The sequence below is a fragment of the Lonchura striata genome, chromosome 1, assembly GCF_046129695.1.
Source record: "Lonchura striata isolate bLonStr1 chromosome 1, bLonStr1.mat, whole genome shotgun sequence".
Taxonomy (NCBI): Eukaryota; Metazoa; Chordata; class Aves; order Passeriformes; family Estrildidae; genus Lonchura; species Lonchura striata.
In genome coordinates, this window is record NC_134603.1 from 22,664,378 (window position 1) to 22,683,362 (window position 18,985).

Below are 18,985 nucleotides of genomic sequence, written 5' to 3' on the forward strand. Positions count from 1 at the left end.
AATGCAATCAGCAGAGTAAGAGGGTGGAGTTCAAAATAGGGATATCAATGCTCTTTCTTTTCTACTGAATATCACCCTCTACCCTGCAGTTTTACTTTTAGATTATAAAGTAGCCTGAATTTTAGACACTGATTTTGAATTGTTGATTCGCCCATTTGTGTAGAAATGGTGGAGAAAGAAAACTCCCTATCCACACTCAGTGACACCAGAAATTTCTGTGTGATATAACATTCACATTTTTTTGAAAAAAACAGGTTCCTGGAAAAGGGTTTTTCCCCACCTGAGGACTTTTTTGACTTCAGGAAAAGTTTTCAAGAATACAATTGAATGTGTAGGAAGACTGTGCTGTATTCTTCTTAGGAGACATTGTGAGGAGGTAGTAGGTAACCTCAGAACTTCATTTCTCCTCTTATCTCTTTCCCCTACCTTAGCCAGCATCTAATTCTGCATGTATAGCATAGGTTGTAGGGGAGGATGGAGCAAATATGGAGCAAATCTTGACTCAACAATATATCAAACTTTATGTGTTCCTTCTGTTTCGTGCGTTCATCTGTGTTGAGCTCCCTTCCACCAAAGAAAGGGGACGAGCGAAAGGCTCCACAAGAGACAGAGATATCAGCCTGATTGCCCTGGTATGCTGCTGGAAGATCAAGCAAACCCTGCTGTAAACATTCTCTTTGGGCAGGAAACAAGCTCTTCAAAACTGGTTGTAAAATGCCTAGCACAGTTTGGCTGTTGAGATATAAAAAAGTGCAGCAGAAGCTGCAGAATTTCCAGTATAAATATACAATGAGGAGACAGTACAGAAGTATAATGCAGTCCAACAATCTTTCTAAAAGTAGCCCCAAAGTGTGATCTGCTGAGAAATACAAAGCTCCAATGGTACAAAATGTTCTCTGTGGGTGGTAAACCATCCCCATGTGGCACTCCACTGCTATATTCTGCAGAAGTAGCCTCTAATTCCCACAAGACAACTTTGAGTCACCTTCTGAGACTCTGCAGTAGCATAATTATGTCTGAGCATGAATGACTACCTTAGCTTGTTTTTCTCTCTTTTGCTTATGTGCACTTAGAATCTCTACAGAGGACATAAATCATAGATTAAGCTGTTACTTTTCCCTAAACAGAAGCACAGTAAGAATTGTGTTGTTAATATTTAATCTCTGCAAAATCAGGTTCAAAACATTTCTGCTTCTCTTTTGAAATGCCTAGAAGTCCATCCTGTGTATGCCAGAAAAGCATTTGAGGCAGCCAGTGTGGTATTTTGTTTTGGTGCCTTCTGGTAGAGCTTAGAAACATGGAAAACATGATTATTAAAAAATGTTGATGATATGTGGGCTTGAGGAGACATCAGTAGACATTAGTTGTTATAGCAAAGATGATTGTAAACAGATAAAGTTCCTTCATTTCCTCTAAACAGAGTATGTGAAGCTTCCCATTCCTGGACTTCATATTTACCACTACCACAGCTATCAGTGATGAGACTAAGTGATGTTTTGGGTAGTTCTTGGAAGACAATTTTAGGCAGCAACTGGGGCACCCCAGCTGTGTGAGGCCCTGTTAGGAGCCATGGACTCTGCTTGCAGTGTAACTTAATTGTCACAGACTCTCCCTTGTCTTCTGATTAAAGATGACCTGTATTTGGGTCACCAAGTGGCAGAGAACCATGGAAGAATAGTTAGGCTGCTGGACAGCACTGAGAACTAATTGTTTGGATTTACAGCTTAGTATGTGAAACTTGACAGAGCTGAGTAAACTTAAATAGCAGCCCTGAAAAGCAAACATCATTTATCTCCCTAGGTCTGGCCACAGGACTGTCATCTCTGGCTCTACACCATGGCTACTCTTGGGGTTTCCCCAGGAGGTGGTGACACACACAGACCTGTGCACCCCTTCCAGAGTTGCCATCGGGGACTCCAGTGTCCTATTGATCATTTTGCTTGGCTGTTTCCTTTCAGATGTGTCTTCTTGGTGGGTTGGTTTGTTTTTAAGCAGGAGGAGATCACAGTGGAGCTTCAATTTAGCTTTAGCAAGAGAAGAAATGACAAAACAATGAGGACCAACAGAAGGCTAATGGACAGAGCCAGCTATGATGACCTGGTTCAGTCAAAGCTGGTGCTGCTTGGCACTACCTGTCACTCAGGGGGCTGGACTGAGGTAGAAGAGGGAGTGGAATGACACAGCTGCTATGATAGACCAGTTTGAGTCAGTGACTGTCCCTTGGCTTGTTTTTGGATGATTGTTCTTGCATAGTTTGAAATCTCAGTGGTAGGATAGATGATGGTGCTTTCCCCTGCTGTGATTGTCTAGAGGATATAAAATGAATCGATGTAGCTGCCTGCAGTAGGGCTGTCTCATGGGTTTCTGTACAACCTGTGGTAGCCACACCAAGGGTCTGGGAAGAGTGACTGGTGCTCAGGTTTGCATGGGTGAGGGAAGCAGAGTTCACAGTGCTGTTACCTGGTGCCATGGCCCAGTCCCAGTCACACCCTCCTGTGAACTTGTGTGTCATAGAAGAGGATACTTAGGGCATCTCTGGGACTCCTTTCTTAACATGGGTGCCTTTCTGAGTGGGGAATATTTTCTTATCACAGGTTTCTTCTGTTCTGTTACCAATTGTTCCCTGTCAGAATAGCAAATGAAGCTACCTGGTGGCTGTTGTAGCTGCAGCCTGATAATGTGATATTCCCCTCTGGCCCTAAGATGTGTTTGACAGCAGCACAAAAAGCAAAGCTGACACCTTTACTTCTCCTCTCAAGTCCCCTCAAAACTCTGTCATGGTTTTCAACAGGGAGGCCAAGATGAACTCACCTGTCTGCAGATCTTGACATTTCTTGTGCCTTGGTTCCTGATTTAGATTTACCCAGTGTCACACTGTTGAATAAAGTGGGAGAGGCTGGCCAAGTTACTTACTACAACACTACCACTAGTGGTAGTGTTGTAGAGGCAAAAGCCTCAGTGGTGGCCAAGCTGGTGGCCAAGTTTTCATCTCTGTGTGCAAGACTGGTGGGGAGGGACATCAGTCTGGGGGAAGATGAGACCAGTGCTTCACAGAGATTGTGAAGATTATTCAATTAGGATTAGTCTGGTAGTCCAGGAATGGTTTTTTGGTTTTTTGTGTTGTTTTTTTTTTTTTAATTAACCCACAGCCAAAATCCAACACATTTGAAAAACAAACAAATAAACATCAACCGAACACCCTCTCCCACTCAACTTTGTTGTTTTGGTTTTTCTAATCTTGTGATAAATATTTGACATTTTTTAAAGAAATGTGGTATAAAATCCAAATTTGTGTTCTTCATGTTTTGAAATGCAATTGTCTCTTGGTTGTCTTTGGGAGCAAGGGATCCATGTGAAGGTAACTAAAAATTGAATTAAAGTATAATTGTGTTCTGTTAATATTTTTAAGCACTACTGAATTGGGGAGGGTATAAATGAGGCAGAGAATTTTAGTAATTGGGCAGAACTGACAGCTTTCCTGCTGCAGTCACTCTCCAAAATGAGAAATGGGCTACTTACATTATATAACCATCACTGGTAACTGTTCAGTCACCTCTTTGGGAATTTCATCAGCACTACACCCAGGTACTTTTGAGTTTAGTGCTGCCTTATGGTGGCTGTTGGTTTGAGAGTGAAGTGCTTATAAAATATAAAATAGTATGCTAGTGACAAAATCAATGAGATTAACAGATGCTTCTATGATTTGCTTTGTTGGCAAAAAATAGCAATAATGAGATTCAGTAATGAGGCAATCTCATTTTCTGTCTTATTTCCCCCATTTGATTTCTTTCTGACATGCACAAATGAACTTGTCTATCTTCATGCTGTCTCTAAAGCTACCAGGCTTCTGAGCACCCCTTAGTGCAGAGGTGGCTCTCTCCTGTTTTCATAAGTCTTCTGAGCTTGACAGGAGATTCATGGCCCTTGCCCTTGCTCTTCTCTTTAGGCATAGAGGGATATTTGGGCAACCCCTTTGGGTAGGTGGCAAAATACCCATGCTTTTGAGATGGCAAGAGTTACTGAGGCAATCTGCAGAGACATGTGCACAGGAAGTCCGCAAATTTAGCTGTCATTTAGCTGTCACATGTTATTGAAGGAGCAAAACTGGACCATGCATGGTGTAGGTGGATCTGCTTCAACATCTCAACGTGTCCAGTAGTGCAGTCTGCTAGTGTCATTGAACTTTTCAAGGTAAGGTCCTGGCAGGTACTTGTGATTTGAGAACTACTGTCTGAAATAAATTATTTCCTCCTTATGATGTATGGCAGAAAATTTGGACAGAAAATTGAGGGGAGTTTTTAGTAGGAATGGTGAGAAGAGCAAAGAGGGTAGCAAAAATTAGCTTGCACATTACAAAGAGTAAGTGACATTAGGAATACTATAGCTAAAAGAAGAGATTGCTCTTTCTTTAGCCAAGTGCTTTTTTCGATAGGATTAATAGACAGAGTTTCTGTAAGTATTATTATTTACTGATAAATATTGGTACCTTTGCTCTCACATTAAAAAAAGTCTTCTAGTGACAAAATATATATAAAAGTACAGAATGAAAAACAGAAGATATGAAAAATGCTCAAAGTTTAACTTTTGTTATAACAGGAAAAATAAATTACAACAGTTGTTTAATAGCTCAGTCAATAGTTATTTTTTAGCAGAAGACATTTTATAAAGCCATTCTTTGCTTTGAACATACAGAGCAGCAAAAATGAATGCGAAATCTCAAAAGACTTAGAATGAAAAATCTATTACATGGTTTCATGGCTCTAACTTTCTTTTCTTTTATTTTCAGATTTTAGAAATTCTAATATTCTGCATTCTCCTCTATTTTTACAAAAGAAAGGCTGTGAAACACATCATGGTTTTGTTAATGATGGTAGCTCTACTGGGTAAGAACATATTATTCACTTTAATGCTCCTGTCTGCTACTTGATAATTCCTTGTCACTCCATCTCTCCAGACAGTTTAGATTAGAGCCATGCCGAAGAAGAATCATTGAAACATTTGACATGATTTTTACTGCGTTCTCTTTTTGAAAAGCTGATTATTAAACATAGTTTCTGTGCTTATTGCTGGGACTATTTCTTTTTACAGATGCCCTCAAATAAATATGCTATGTGCAATGGTATTCTGAAACTTGTATTAAATAACAAGGTTATTTAGGTTTTGATGCTGGCAAAATAGACTATTCAAAACTTTGTTTTGGAGAACAAGCTGTGAAAATCGGTTCTCTGTAACAGCGACTGAAGACCTTGTAAGTGCTCTCTAAACAAACGCAGTGATATTCTGTGACTCTACAGCAAATTTTAATTATCTATGACTATTTGCATATGCAACATTTTATATTTTACCACCTTTCCTAAAGAAAAACAAGAACTCAGTGAGCCACTGAAATGTGTTTTCTATCATTGTCACCACAGTCAATAACCAGAGAAAATACAGGAGATCATTTTATCAGCATCTTTCAATAAAATTAAACTTGAATCTGTTTTGAGAAATATCAGGAGTTCATCTCTAAAGCTCCTATGCTTGCAGGATTATATCAAGAATTTTCACCACCCTATGCGACAAATTCTCCCGTCCTTGTCTTGTCATTTCTCTGTGAAACCCTCATGGCACAGAAGTCTTTGGTTGAAGTGAAAGGTGCCATTGAAGTTAAAGGTTATTTTTTCTCCGATTTCAGTGGGTGCATGTATCAGTCTGCAAAGACTTATGTGTCTAATGGATATGACCATGAGGGTTTTGATAAAATAGAATTTCCCTAAAGTTTGCCAGGTACAGAAGTCGGATTTAACTGAATGTAAAAACCCTCACAGATGTATTAACTGTTCATTCAAGGTAAAAACCCTGAATGGTTTCTTACTCTGCTGAAAAACTCAGACTTTCAGAACAACTTTTTGGGGACAGTTTTCCTATGTAGGTTTCTCATCCCTAGGAACATTAGGATCTGTAGCTCTGCAGAAGCAGGATTTCCTTGCAGGATTTCCTTGCTCCCTGCATGAGGCAGAGATGGAAGAGCCCTGGAGCCTTAGGGCTAACTGCTCTTGGTTTGGAGGAGGGAAGTGTGAGTGTGGCTATCCCCAGCTCCTAGCACAGAGCCTTGGAGCTTTGGCAAAGCTTGCCTGAGGAGTGTGAAGCACTGCACCCTCCTGAGCGAAGGTCCAGGCAGTCCTGGACCAGGTCCAGGTCCTCCTTCTGCATAACTGGAAGCCTGAAAATTTCCAGATGTGTTCCTGCACATCACTGCTGCAGTCTGGGCAGGCTCACCATGACGCTGCTCTGGGCAAGCCCTGGGAGTGCTGGGCAGCTGCTCTGGACATTCCTGCTGGCTCTGCCCCCGTCCTGCCAGCCCCGGGCTCCGCTGGGAAAGGAGCGGCAGCGGGGCTGCAAACCTGTGCCCTGGCAGGCTCTAACTGCGGTCCCCTGGTCTGGCTGCAGTCAACCAAAAATACATTTTCAGCTGGAGGCTGCTGAGGTTTTCGTGAGCTTATGCAACCTGAGGAAGGATGTGTCATTATTTCTGCTCTGTTAAAAAAGACACAAACAAATCGTGGTTCACGGGACCTTCTGAAATACTGACATTTCCCTTGAACATGACACTCAGAACTGCATCTGACTCTGGTTCCTGCAGTTGTCCTGGATGCTGGCAGCCCCTACAAATCTACACTTAGAGCATTTTGGTCTCTGACCTTTCTGCTGAGTGAAGTGATGGAGGGGCTGAAAATTGTCCATTACTTTGCTCCCAGCTGTGTGACGCAGGCGCTGCCCTTGCAAGGTTCTGCCTGCTGAAGGGGTGAGAGCTCATGGAAGGTGATACAGTCCTGGTGGGTGTTCATACAGACATAAATTAAATGTGGCAAGATTTCTTTACAGAGAAACCTGTGTTTCACTGGATATGCAAGCTACTTTCACCATCAAGAAAATACAGAGGTGATGAAAAAATCTGATAAAGTTTTACTTAGTACAACTCAGCAGATTCATTTGGAGAGAATCATCTTACCTCATGTATATGCTCAGTTATCATAAATTTGGGGGAAACATTTCAGATTATAGTGAGATTTCAGAGGTTTCTGCCCTAACAGCTGGAAAGTGACATAATTTCTCATACTAGCTTTGAGGGGAGGTCATTCTGACAGAGAAAACAACTCCTGGGTTTGAAACTCATTTTGGAGTTACTTTAATGGAAAATATAATTTTACTTCTCAAAGAATATAAACCAACCAAACCCCCTGGTTCTTTCATTTCTGTCTTGTTAAAATTTTAAGGCGTGGAAATTTCCCTTCCATCAGAAGAAGAATTTAGCAATCTTTACTTTTAGCAAAACAATTTAATACCTGTAATTGTTCTTTTAAAATAATAACTTCCCCATGTTAGAGTGCAAATCTCAGTTTTATGTTGATGTCTTGTTGGGGCTTGAGTGTATTTTTGACTTTGTATCATAGCATTTGCACCACTGACCTCTGCTCAGTTTTACAGCTGTGTTTGTTAAAGCACTTCACCCGTTCCCATTACAGAGAAAGAAGTGAAGTGCTGGGGGGAAAGGTTGTCATGAAAACAGTGACTTTCATGATGATGAACAGGATCATCATGTATGCAGCTTTTAAACTCCTCCTGAACTTTTGGACTTTCTGTAAGAAAAATGCTTGCAATCAAACCCACAAACCTGCATTCATTCTTCTTCCCCCTCCTTTTCTCCCTACCTTTGGCCTGAACCTTTTGCACAGCACAGGTCTCCTTGCCAATCTGAATGTTACGGCAGGATGAATCAGACCACTGAAATCCAACACTCCTCAGCTCTGCACAAGGGTGGAACTGGATCTCAGCTGGGGGATGGTGCTCCTGACAATTAATTACCTTTCTTCAAAGGTCATCCCTGCAGCCTGACACTTGAAATTTTTAGGGTTTTTTGAATTTGTTACATTTTATTTGCAGTAATCACAGACTTGTTGGATTAGCTTCCACAAACCAAGAGCTCCAAAAGGAAATCTAAAGTAACTCTTAGCTAAACTCTCAGCCCCTTTTCTAAAAGATTTCTCTTGCAAAACCTCTCTGATCTGGTGACATGTATTAAAACCATTGCCTGCTGTCTGAAAGTTGTTTGTGGTGACACAATGATAATGAATAAATGGATTGACAGTACACTAATGAAATTCTCTTTCTGTGGGATAAGTCCAGTAAATGCTCTAAAGAGCCTGGCCCTTGAAATGAAGTGCAGACCCTTGTGTTGTTTGTCTGCTCTTCATATATATTTAATGCATGGGGAGAGTTAGGTGCTTTGGGATGTGATCCCTGAAGTCAACTTTGTCCAGCTCCTGTTTCAAAAGAGAAATCCTGAAGATGATGAGTTATTTGAGGCTGCCAGTGACACATGCAGGCTGCTATAAAGAGGCATCCTAACTGCTTTGAACAGATAGCCAAACCTCTCAGATGTCTCCTGAATACTGTAACATGGGCTTCAAATTAGCTAAATAAAGTATGTGTGGAGTTAAACAAAGTATGTGTGGAAGATGTGGAGGCTCTTGTACCACCTTCAACTGGGAGTCCAGTGTGCTAAAAAGACTTAAAGGCAAAACACAGCAGACTTGGATCTAAGGCCACTGACCTTAGACAGGAGCTTAGCAAGCATTTATAGAATCATACACTTGTTTTAGGTGCCCAAGTCCTTCCTTAGTCTTGTTTTAAGAGATCAGGCCTGTGCCTCTGACCTGGATCTTTGTCCTCCCTCACTGATGTACTGAAGTCACTGCTAATCTGAGCCCTGCCCTGCTAATCTCTTCCCTTCCCTTTCAGCATCGCTGACTGTCATTGCTGTTAAGGCTGTGTCCAGCATGATAGCACTTTCTGTGAAGGGGAAAATGCAGCTAACTTACTCCGTTTTCTATATCATGAGTGTTTTAATGGCAACTTCTTGTGCTTTCCAAATCAAGTGAGTAAGATTCTACTTACCTACTAACCTTCATACATGTTTCATCTGACAGTTTTATTTGGGACTGATAATGATTCCAGATACAAGTTGCATTTTAAGGCAACAAATTCTGGCAGAGCCTTGACAGATGCATAAATTGCCTCCAGCTGATTGTGTTGTTTGTTTAAACTTTAGTTCTTAGTTTATATTTAGTTTATTATTTAGTTTATAATTGATTGTTATGGACACCACCTCCTCTCATTATCACCTTCAGCAAGGTCTTCCCAAATGTACTTGTCTAGTTTTGGCACAGGTCTTAACACACTAAGTGAAATTTACACTTATGTAGTCGTTTGGGGGTTACTTTTAGAAATCTTTATTGCTGAATAATCAAATTACCATGATTATCCTCATTATTCATGTCTGTTCCCCAGCTTTATGGCCCCAGTCAGACTGAAGAAGAGACTTTACCCCAACTTTCTCCCTGCCTCTGTTAAATCTGCTGCACTTTGCTATCCTGCATGACTGTACCTTTCAAGTTTCCCCTGCAGGCCTCTGGTCTGTGAAGTGATTGCTTTATGCTGCCTTTGCAGATTGCTGGGGGTGGCAGCACAGTAAAATATGTCTTGCAGCTGAACAGCATCTGTTCCCTTTCTGCCTGTCCCTCTGCTTCTGGTGCTGATAGCAGCCTTCAGTAATCTCATCTAGACTGCTCCAGTGTGAGCCTGAGTAGTTACTTGTATGATTATTTTCCGGTAGAAAAGCCAACCCAGCTTTTTCATGGCAGAACATACCATTCCCATGTGGAATCAGAAAGTCCATGCATTATTGTGCACTGACTCTCCATGGCTGACTCAGGAACTCCCCTGTAACAGATTATAAAGTGATTTACATCCAGCTTGTCTTCGCTGGGAGAACAGCTCTGGGCATTTTCAATAGGAAATAAGAGCTTAGTAAATAAGAAGCTGCTGAATTAACCTCTCCATCTTGTAATTTTTTTCTTTATTTCCTTTGCTGGCAAAAAATAAAGCAGAAGTGAAATGTGACCATTTCATTCCCTGGGCTCAGCATCCCTTTCTTTCTACTTTTTTGGATGTGTTTTCTAGCAGGGGCAATGCTGTCAGTCTAATTTTTCATTTTATTTGTTTTCTCTCTTACTTTCAATGACTGTCATTCATTAGATGAAAACAGCCTGTGCTGCTACAATCTCCTGGATCCAACACCAGGCCTATCACTGTTTTAGTCCCCGTGACCAAATTTGTTGCAAATGGGAGAAAATAATGAGGTGTTTTCAATGACTTCAAAATCCTGACTATCCTGTGGATATGTAGGATTTCTTTATTTTTAAAGCACCATGGAGACTGTTCAACAGTTGCTAAAATAACCACGCAATTATTTTAATGGCTAAAACAGATCCAAGCTTGGATTTTTACTGTGTGCATATATTGCACCAGTGAAATGTTCAAGTGTGGTTCTTTTTACAGGCTTGAATTTAGTCTGCAGACTCCTGATTTTTCTCTCTGAAATGACCATTCACATAACAGGCTATTTACAGGTGCATCCACGATGTCAGCTCATGATTCATCACTCTATGGGTGGATGTTGATAGCTCTGGTCTCTGTACAAGTGGGTTTTAATTGTTTTGCCTTTTTGCAGATTGTGCAGGCTGCTCCATGGCCAGTGTCTCAGTCCTGCAGGTCTGTGTGCAGTGTATGCTCCTGTGGTCCTGTACACTCTTGCTCATGATTCTGATGAGAGGTCTTGTTACCTTTCTGAAGAGCCGGGCAGAGAGTTTCCAACCCAAGGAGCTTGAAGCCACCTTCCTGGACTTTCCCCACAGGACAGAGTTTTTCTGGGGTGTGATTGCAGGGATAAACATACAAATAGGTGTTTCAGCCAAGCTGGATTGAGCAGTAGCAGCAATGTGGACTTCAGAAAAGGGAAACAGTTTCTACAAGAACTCACATGTTCTATCCATGATGCCAGTGTACCCTTACACAACCTATTTGATTACACCAACTTGTCCCTGGCTGCTTGCAGGCAACACTGCTTCCAAGAACCAATGCAGATCATAAGCAATAACACCCTAGCATTCCTCCCTTATCTGTGACAGACAAAAATTTTCCAGCAATGCTTCAAAAAGATGTCCTTTGAAAGCCTATGGCCAGAAGAATCCATGCCAACCTTCTTGCTTTCACCTATTCATTTGTACTCTGCAGATCCAAAACCAGAAAGTAAATTCAGTGTGTGTATGCTGTCCAGGGCTATTTGCTGTTGTGGTAAGGAATGGTCACACTTATTATAAAACTGACAAGAAGTAGCTTAACCTGACTTAAAGTGCAAGGAACCTTCTGTAGGCATGCGATACAATAATGCTTACCTTTCAGGTTCTTGAATCAAGCAATGCATCTGTATGAAGCAACAGCAGTTGTCCCCATTAATTTTGTGTTCTTCACCACCAGTGCCATCATTTCAGGTTTGTTTCTGACCTTCTTCATCTACAGAAAGATTTTTTAAACATTAGAGTTTCAATAATAGGAACCCTGTGAATAGGAACCCAAACCAGTCATATTTGTCTTCACAGGAATAAGTTTTTCCTATGTCATAGGTGTTTAAGTTTTGAAAAAGAAATAATTTCACAACTTCTGAAACAAAATAAATGGTAGGGTCTTAGAACTAGATCATCTTTAAGGTTCATCCCAACCTAAATAATTCTATAATTCTACAAAAATAATCAAATTCTAACCTTTCCAAAAGAGATTATGTGTGATTCACTGTACCTTGCTGGCTTACTAGAAGTACCTGCATTTATCCTAGCCTCATACTGACATCCAGTAAATGTATTTACCATGTGCACCCCAGTCTTTCCCTATACAAACTGGTAGAGTAATTTTAACAGCCTGGCAAACTACTCAAATGACAACCAGCTGTGCTTCATAGTAGTTAGTGTATATTCCATTTCAGAAGGTGGAATTCTGGGCTAAGTGAAGGAAATAAAATGACTACAAAAATTTTTAAGCATTTAACATTTTATTCTGGGTGAGAACTTTGAACTCAGCATTGTTAAAGAGGGACTGCAAATCTTGGAAATGGTGTGCAGCCTAAGAACAAGAGCTGGGAGGACGACTAAGATGCTGTATCAGCAATGAGCCAAAATGATCATGTTGTTAGAACATTTATGACTCATTTTAACACACGCTGGGGGCTTTCCTGTCATTGCTGTGCAGGAGTTTCTCATGCAGAGCTGCCATTAATGAGAAGGGGAGTTAGCTTCACGCACAGATTGCCTCAACACCTGTGTTAGAAGAGACTTACGCTTTGTGACCGAGAAGAAACTTGTGCCAAAAGGGGGTTGTGTTCCTGTGACCATATGGGGAATTTGGCCTGGTGCCTCCTTATAAGATCAAGTACCTATTCAGGAATGGCTTAATAGCTTTGAGAGTGGATACACATGCATTTGCACTAGGTTAGTTAAACCAGTGTAGGGCTTAGAAGAGCAACCTCTTCTGAATCTTGCTGGGGTGCTCACAGAAAGTACCTGGTGTCATGATTCCCCTGTCCCTAGTTACAGCCTTCAAAGACACGCTCACACTTCAGCTGTGCTGGGTCCCACTCTGGTGTTTCTAAGCAGAGCTGTGCTCATCAGTGGTTTAAATCTAATATACTTGGCTGTTAATAGGGGCAGCTGAGATCCAGATACACATCTGGTTCTGTCACCTCCACTACAGAGGTGCTAATTCCTGGAAGAGGGGTGACCAGAAAGAGCTAGTGATCCCTTCAGCCAGAAGGATTTGGCAAACTTGGCTGCTGGAGCACTTCACTTGGTGTAAGCATCAGGGACACAGTTAGTTATTGAAAATCTGTTCCCAATTGGAGTTAAGATGTCCACATGGTCTGCTGGAGTAGTTTAATGAAGTCCATGAAGAGCCTCTTAGCTGTATTGGTATGTCACTGCTTGTGAATAAAACCTCAAGTTTGACCTGCAGAGAAATTGTTGCTGACAATGCAAAAGATACGTGCATCTGTGCAATTACTAACCCAGCACATGTTCCAGCCTGATTGACTAAATTTTCTGCAGTCCTATGCAGTATCTTGAGAAAGCCTAGATTATGGAATATAGGACATCCAGTGAACACATCACAATGTGTATTAATACCTTATTTAGGATTTTTTTGCTCTGTTTAAGCATGACACTTCTCCTGACCCTCCCAGCTGTAATTCATATCACTTGGAAGCCAGTCAAGATCTGCAATTCTTGTTTCTGTCACATTCCAGGGGTCATATTTTATCGGGAATTCCAAAGTGCAACTTTACTGAGCATGTTCATGTTTCCGTTGGGGTAAGTGTATCAGCCTAAAATCTTCACTAAGGTTTGTACTGAAACAGCATTGCCTTGTGGAATCTCTTTTCTCAGTAAGAAGAAACCTGCCTTGTTATTAAAGTATTATGGAATAGCCATTATAGTAGGATAAAAAAAAAAACATTAAAGGAAAGATTGATGTCTGTGCTTTGGGAGTTTGGAGGCCTGGTTTTGAATCCAAATATGTAAAAATGTGAGTCACTTGTGAACTACTAATCTCACAATGGAATGAAAAAGCAGCATCATGTGTTCTTCCAGCAGGAAGGAGAAGTCACTGCTCTCCACCAAATATCAAATTATAGGGGGTGCTTTTACAGCTGTGAGACATCTCCTCCCATGTTACCTTCCACTGGTGTGTCTGGCTGGTTTTTTCTGCCCCAAGGCATGGGCAATTACATAAGATGCTTGCCTACAAGGTACTGCTGTAATAACTCTCCCCCATCTGTCTGTGTCAAGAATGACACAGATGCCTGCAGAAAACTTCAGAGCATGCTAAATATCTTTTTGAAGAATGGCCTAGGTGTTGTGAGAGGAGAAACCTTCTGCTGGCTATCAGCACCACAACTTTTGGGAGAGGTGACAGTTGTAATAATGGGCATGAAATGTTTAAAAGATCTCCTAAACTGCTGGAAGTGTCTTGCCACAGTGCTGTCAAATAAACAGGGCTGATAGCTACAGACATCTTCATCTTCTGCAGTTGGGCTGGAGTAGGTGCACACAGCCATTATCTTGTCTGACTGCTGGAAGATACAAAAATGGAGATGAGCAACCATGGATTTGGCAGCTAGGAGTTAGGGGTTGTGTGTCCAACACACAACAGATAGAAGATGTGTCCAGCCACAGCAGTTTTTCACTGCTCCTGGCTTACAGCCTGCCCCTGAGACACACAATCAAATGAGAACAGCAACAGAGATGTTGATTGTCTGCAGCTAGGCTGAGTTGTTAATGAAATTGCACATGCTAGAATGCTAGCTTGGATGCTCTGTGAAGGCTTGCTCAGGGATTCAAATGTTGAGGTCTCACACTCACAGGCATCTGATTAGGTGTATATTGCTGGAAGTGTAATTTGGCTGTGGAGCCTTTGGAACTGATAATAAAACTTCAGGAGGCAAAAACTAGACTGAAAGAGGCCCAAAATAAATTTACAGAGCTGCCAGGAAGAAGTGTTTCTTTATAAACTCAGCAGCTTGGGTTTGGAAGTCCTTGAAAAAGAAACATGGAAAGAAATTCTCATCTCAGATGCAGTGAACTGTTTCTAATGATACTGTGCCACTGTTATTTTGCAGGTGTCTCCTATCTTTCCTTGGCGTGATTATAATTGCAAGAAATAAAAAAGAGGAGCATTTACAAATTCCTTTTATTGACTGTGGACATATTCCTGGTAAGTAGGGCTTTTTTTCTGTCTCTGTTTAAATGAGGTATCAGATAATAAGATGACCTAGGAGAATTGAGTCACAAATATGCTCTAGTCATATTTAATAAATATACTGTTCACTTAATTTCTATTCCTGTTTCCTACAGATTTTTCAAATAATTTTCCAGGGTTTTTCCAAGCTATTGTTACAACCAGTCAAATGAAAACAATGATTACTGGAGCAAAGAATGTTTAAATGATGGATTGGTGGGGAATTTGTTTTATTAAAATTCTTCACAGAGTTGTTGTTTTTTCCTTCTCTCACCACATTTCCTTAGGACAAAAACTGACAGGCAAAATACAACCAGATTCTCACTGTTCATGCTATGGCACACTGAATAAGGAAGATGACTTGGTGAAAAGGCAAAGCTGAAAGAAGAAAGCACTTTACATGCCAGTTAACAGGAAGAACACCACTGGAACAAGGATCAGTAGCACCTTTTTATTGAACATATTCAAGTACACATTGAATTCCTGGATGTTGATGAGTCATAGTATTATTTAATCCTAATTAGTTTATCCCATGATAGTACCAAATGTGTTATAAAGATAAAGGAAGCCTTAATAAAAACCAAATAACCATTAATGAAATGGAATATTCTCCTAGTATCAATGCCTCTTGAGGACATTTTTAGGGTTTTAATTGATTTTAAATGCAATGAGAACAGAACAGGATTATAAAAATTCCCCTTTGGAACCCCTCAGATCTGTGTAAAGGTTTAAAGACAAAGGTGAGAAATTTGAAATTTTGTAAGTGATTTCAAACTATTCTGCTATATATATAATCCCTTTAAAACCTTTTCATTACTGTTCAGGAGTCAAAACTGTAAGTATATATGAAGTAGACAAAAATAGAATTGTGTCTACTAAAATACAAAAATAATTTTGTATTTGGTATAGAACAATCCTGATTATCTCCTACCATCAGATTAATTCTCTTATCTTCCAAGGAAATCAGTACTTGTGTGAGGAGTGGGAAGATGGGAAGATGGTGCTTGCCATAAACACAGGCAGGTGGGCACACACACACATTTGAGGTGCCCAGCCAAGGCAGGATTAGGGTACTGTATTTGACATTTTACATCCTCCCAGAGGAGTCCTGTGCAGTGGGCTCTATGATCTCTTAGCATAGTCTGGTCTGAGTTTTAACTTCTGTTTTCAGCAAAAGAGGGTTTTAGTGAAGAAAATGCATGGTTCTTCAGAGGAAGTGGGGTAGCCAGGGTCCCTCTCTTGCTATGTCTTGGAAAAATACCTCTAAAAAATTAGGGCAACTCCTGTCACCACTGGTAATTCTGCATGAGGAAAGGCTGTAAACAGCAGGGCCACAAAGAGTCACAGTAATTGTACAGTTTTCCCTTATTTAAATGGTTGTGTCTCCACACTGATTTGAAGAGCCAGCAGTGATGAGAACAATGACAGTACAGGCTTTGTGTTCAGATTTGGGATGTCTTGGTGTCTCTCCATCCCAGTATCCTACCAAAAAACTTCTTCAAGGAATTCATCATGGATGCACTTATCCCTGTGTGATAGTAGTGATCCACCTCAGGCAGCACAGAGGGGCCTAAACAAATGAAAGTGCTCTTGGAAAATGTTCATGTCTTGTTTTAGGATTGAATTAATCTGCAGTTATGGGTAGGGACAGTAATGGGTAGAGGTCATAGACTTTGTACTTTGTTTCAGATCTATTTTTTTTCTCAAATAATTGTATATTTAATTTTAAGATAGGTACAGCTGAAGGTCCATAAGACAGTTTTGTTTCAAATGCTGCAAAGCACACACAGAGCTGTAGTGTTTTGTGTGCAGCAATGTCCCAGGAACTATGGCATTTGGGCACTTGTGAAGCTGGTTTTCAATATGGGTCTTTTCCAGCTGACACAGGATAAAACTCTGTGTCTGCACCTTACTTGTACCAACTGCTTGGCTTTCCTTTCCCAACCAGCATCTTGAGTTCAAGTTTCTAAAGATTAAAATTAAAAAAGCACATTACTTTTACGGGTTTTGTCCAGGGAGTAAGGACATGCCTATCTTTCTTTTGCAAGTCAAATTTAAGCTGCTAAGTCTCAAGTGAGAGTATGTGCTGAAGATGGAAATAAGAGGCCTACAGGTTTTCACTGTGTGACCTGGGAAACGAATGGGTGAACGGATTTGGTATTGTTGTTTTGTTAAATGATTGGCCTTGGGCATCTTTCTGAAATCTGTTTCCATGGCTCAGGAGGGCTGCAGGAGGTAATAAAGGTTACCAGCTGTAGGATTTTCTCTTTAAAGCAATAAATCAAATGTAAAAATCTGTAGCAAAAGTTATTTATTTTAAATTACTGGATTACTTCTTGAACAATTTTTTTTCCTTCCTATGGGTTTATTAAAAAATTATAAGGGTTAAAGTGTTTTGTTTTATCTCTAGTGTATTTCAAAATAATTTGTGGACCAAAACACTGGTATAAATTATGTGCAATTGAAAATTGTGATTTGACACGATCTTTGAGATGTTAATGTATTCCAACTAATTAATGTATTACAGGATTGGAAAAACTCGGTTATGAGAATTCATTACTGCTCTGCCAAGAAACAGACATGACTTGTTTCAAGAATCAGTTTCTAATCAATGCTATTTTCAGATTCTGCTTGCCATACTTACATTGCAAACACCACAGACAAACGCCTGCTAAAAGAAAAGCCTTTGTACTGGAATAAAAAAAAAATCTCTGGAGCCCTTCTCCTTAATAACAAGTTATTTTCTTTCAGTGCTTTTCCTGACATCAAACATGCGGGCCAGGTAAGCTGCAAAACTTATGCCTGCAGACTGAATTTTCCTGAACAGATCCTCCACGGGATCTGCAGAAATCAAACCAGGAGAAGGTGTGGTAGGCAGGCAGTTCTCACGTGGTCCCTCAGGCTCCAGCTTGGGATTTTTGACAGACCAGGACCAGCAGGACTCATTTAGTGCTTGTTCCACTGCTGGTCACGCTGCAGCGAGAGATGAAGTATTAACTGGCCAGGGGCCTGGAAATGGGAGCTCTCAGCATAGCAAGACTGTTTCATTTTTGCCATAAAATATCAGGATGTATTTACCAACAGTTTCAGCTGGCAAAAAATAAACAAAGTTTGGACTGGATTTATCTGTTTGCCCCGGGGAGGGGCTTGGTGTTCACCTGGCAGGCTGATTGCCTGCTACTCACTCCAGCCCAACTTTTGGCAGACTCACATTTTGCATAGAAGGGCACTGGTCACCTAAAACCAAAGGAAAGAGGCCAAACTTTATAAGGGTTTGAGTTTCTGTGCTTTGAACCTATGGTTTCATGCACCTGGCAAGCTGCTTGAATGGATCAGCACTGCCAAAAGGCGCATCCTCTTCTTCTCAGCTGCGAGGTCCTGTGGCTTCCTGTGGCCAGTTCAGCTCACCCATCCTGTAGAAAACATCTGCATCCTTCTGCTTGCTGGGGTAGCTCTCTGAACTGACCCAACCAGACTGACTGGAGCATGTGATGGGACAGATGTGAAAAGGGGGAGAGGGAATGAGACCTCTCTTGCTTCAGGGGAACCATAATATTATTTCTCTCCTTCTGAGGAGATTCTCTATATAGCAAGAATTCTGCTAAGATCACTCTTCTTGTATTACCATGCCCCAAAAGTAGCTGAGAGCTTCCTGAAACTCTTATAACTGCCAGATTAACTGGCTTGTGTATACAGAGTGATAAATGGCCCCCAGTGGGACTAGGATAGGCAGCTTGTGGCAACCAGCAGTGTCCCAATGTCAGCTAAAAGCCTGGACACACGTCTGACTATAAATTATTGTAAGGGCTAAGTTTTTATTTTCAGTGACTGTTTGCAATGAAGTGTATAAACAATGCTGGTAGAATGGACTGAAAAGTCCTCTATACTCAAATTGTTCTCATCCATGCAATGTCTCCTTCCAGCCCTCTATGCAGGATCGATGGTTACTTGCAGAGAAAAATGCTCCCTTTTATAACACTGGGGTGCAGATGATTAGACTGAGCTGTCTGTCAGTGTGCCCTTTTGTTACTGTCCTCTGAGGCTTGACATTTTCTTGTTCAAATTTGTTTGTTCATTCCTTCTGCAGAAATCAGCTGGACTGTATTAGCAACTAGCTGAAAAGAGATAGAGGCTAAGTACCATAATTATTATTGGAGAGCCAAGCTGGAAGATTTACAAACCAAGGCCATTTCAGGAGCAAAATACAGAGAAATGTTTAGTGGTCTCCATTCTCAGGAGTTTGAGAAATCCTGAGTTTGTGATGTTTTTGGGTTCTGGGATAGAGTCAGGGACATCAGTGAATAAATAGTGATTTCATGTA

General features: G+C 40.8%; 1 protein-coding gene across 1 annotated transcript in view; it reads left to right on the top strand.

The window, feature by feature from the left end:
* NIPAL2 (NIPA like domain containing 2) overlaps window positions 1-15,257 on the top strand; it is a 50,943-nt gene extending 35,686 nt beyond the window's left edge. The window contains exons 6-11 of the mRNA XM_031503742.2: window positions 4,787-4,883; window positions 8,785-8,920; window positions 11,287-11,375; window positions 13,175-13,238; window positions 14,546-14,640; window positions 14,952-15,257. Of these exons, the coding sequence (XP_031359602.2) occupies window positions 4,787-4,883; window positions 8,785-8,920; window positions 11,287-11,375; window positions 13,175-13,238; window positions 14,546-14,640; window positions 14,952-15,046 (576 nt within the window). The 3' untranslated portion in view covers window positions 15,047-15,257. The remainder of the gene's footprint in view (window positions 1-4,786; window positions 4,884-8,784; window positions 8,921-11,286; window positions 11,376-13,174; window positions 13,239-14,545; window positions 14,641-14,951) is intronic.
* Window positions 15,258-18,985: the final 3,728 nt, after the last annotated feature.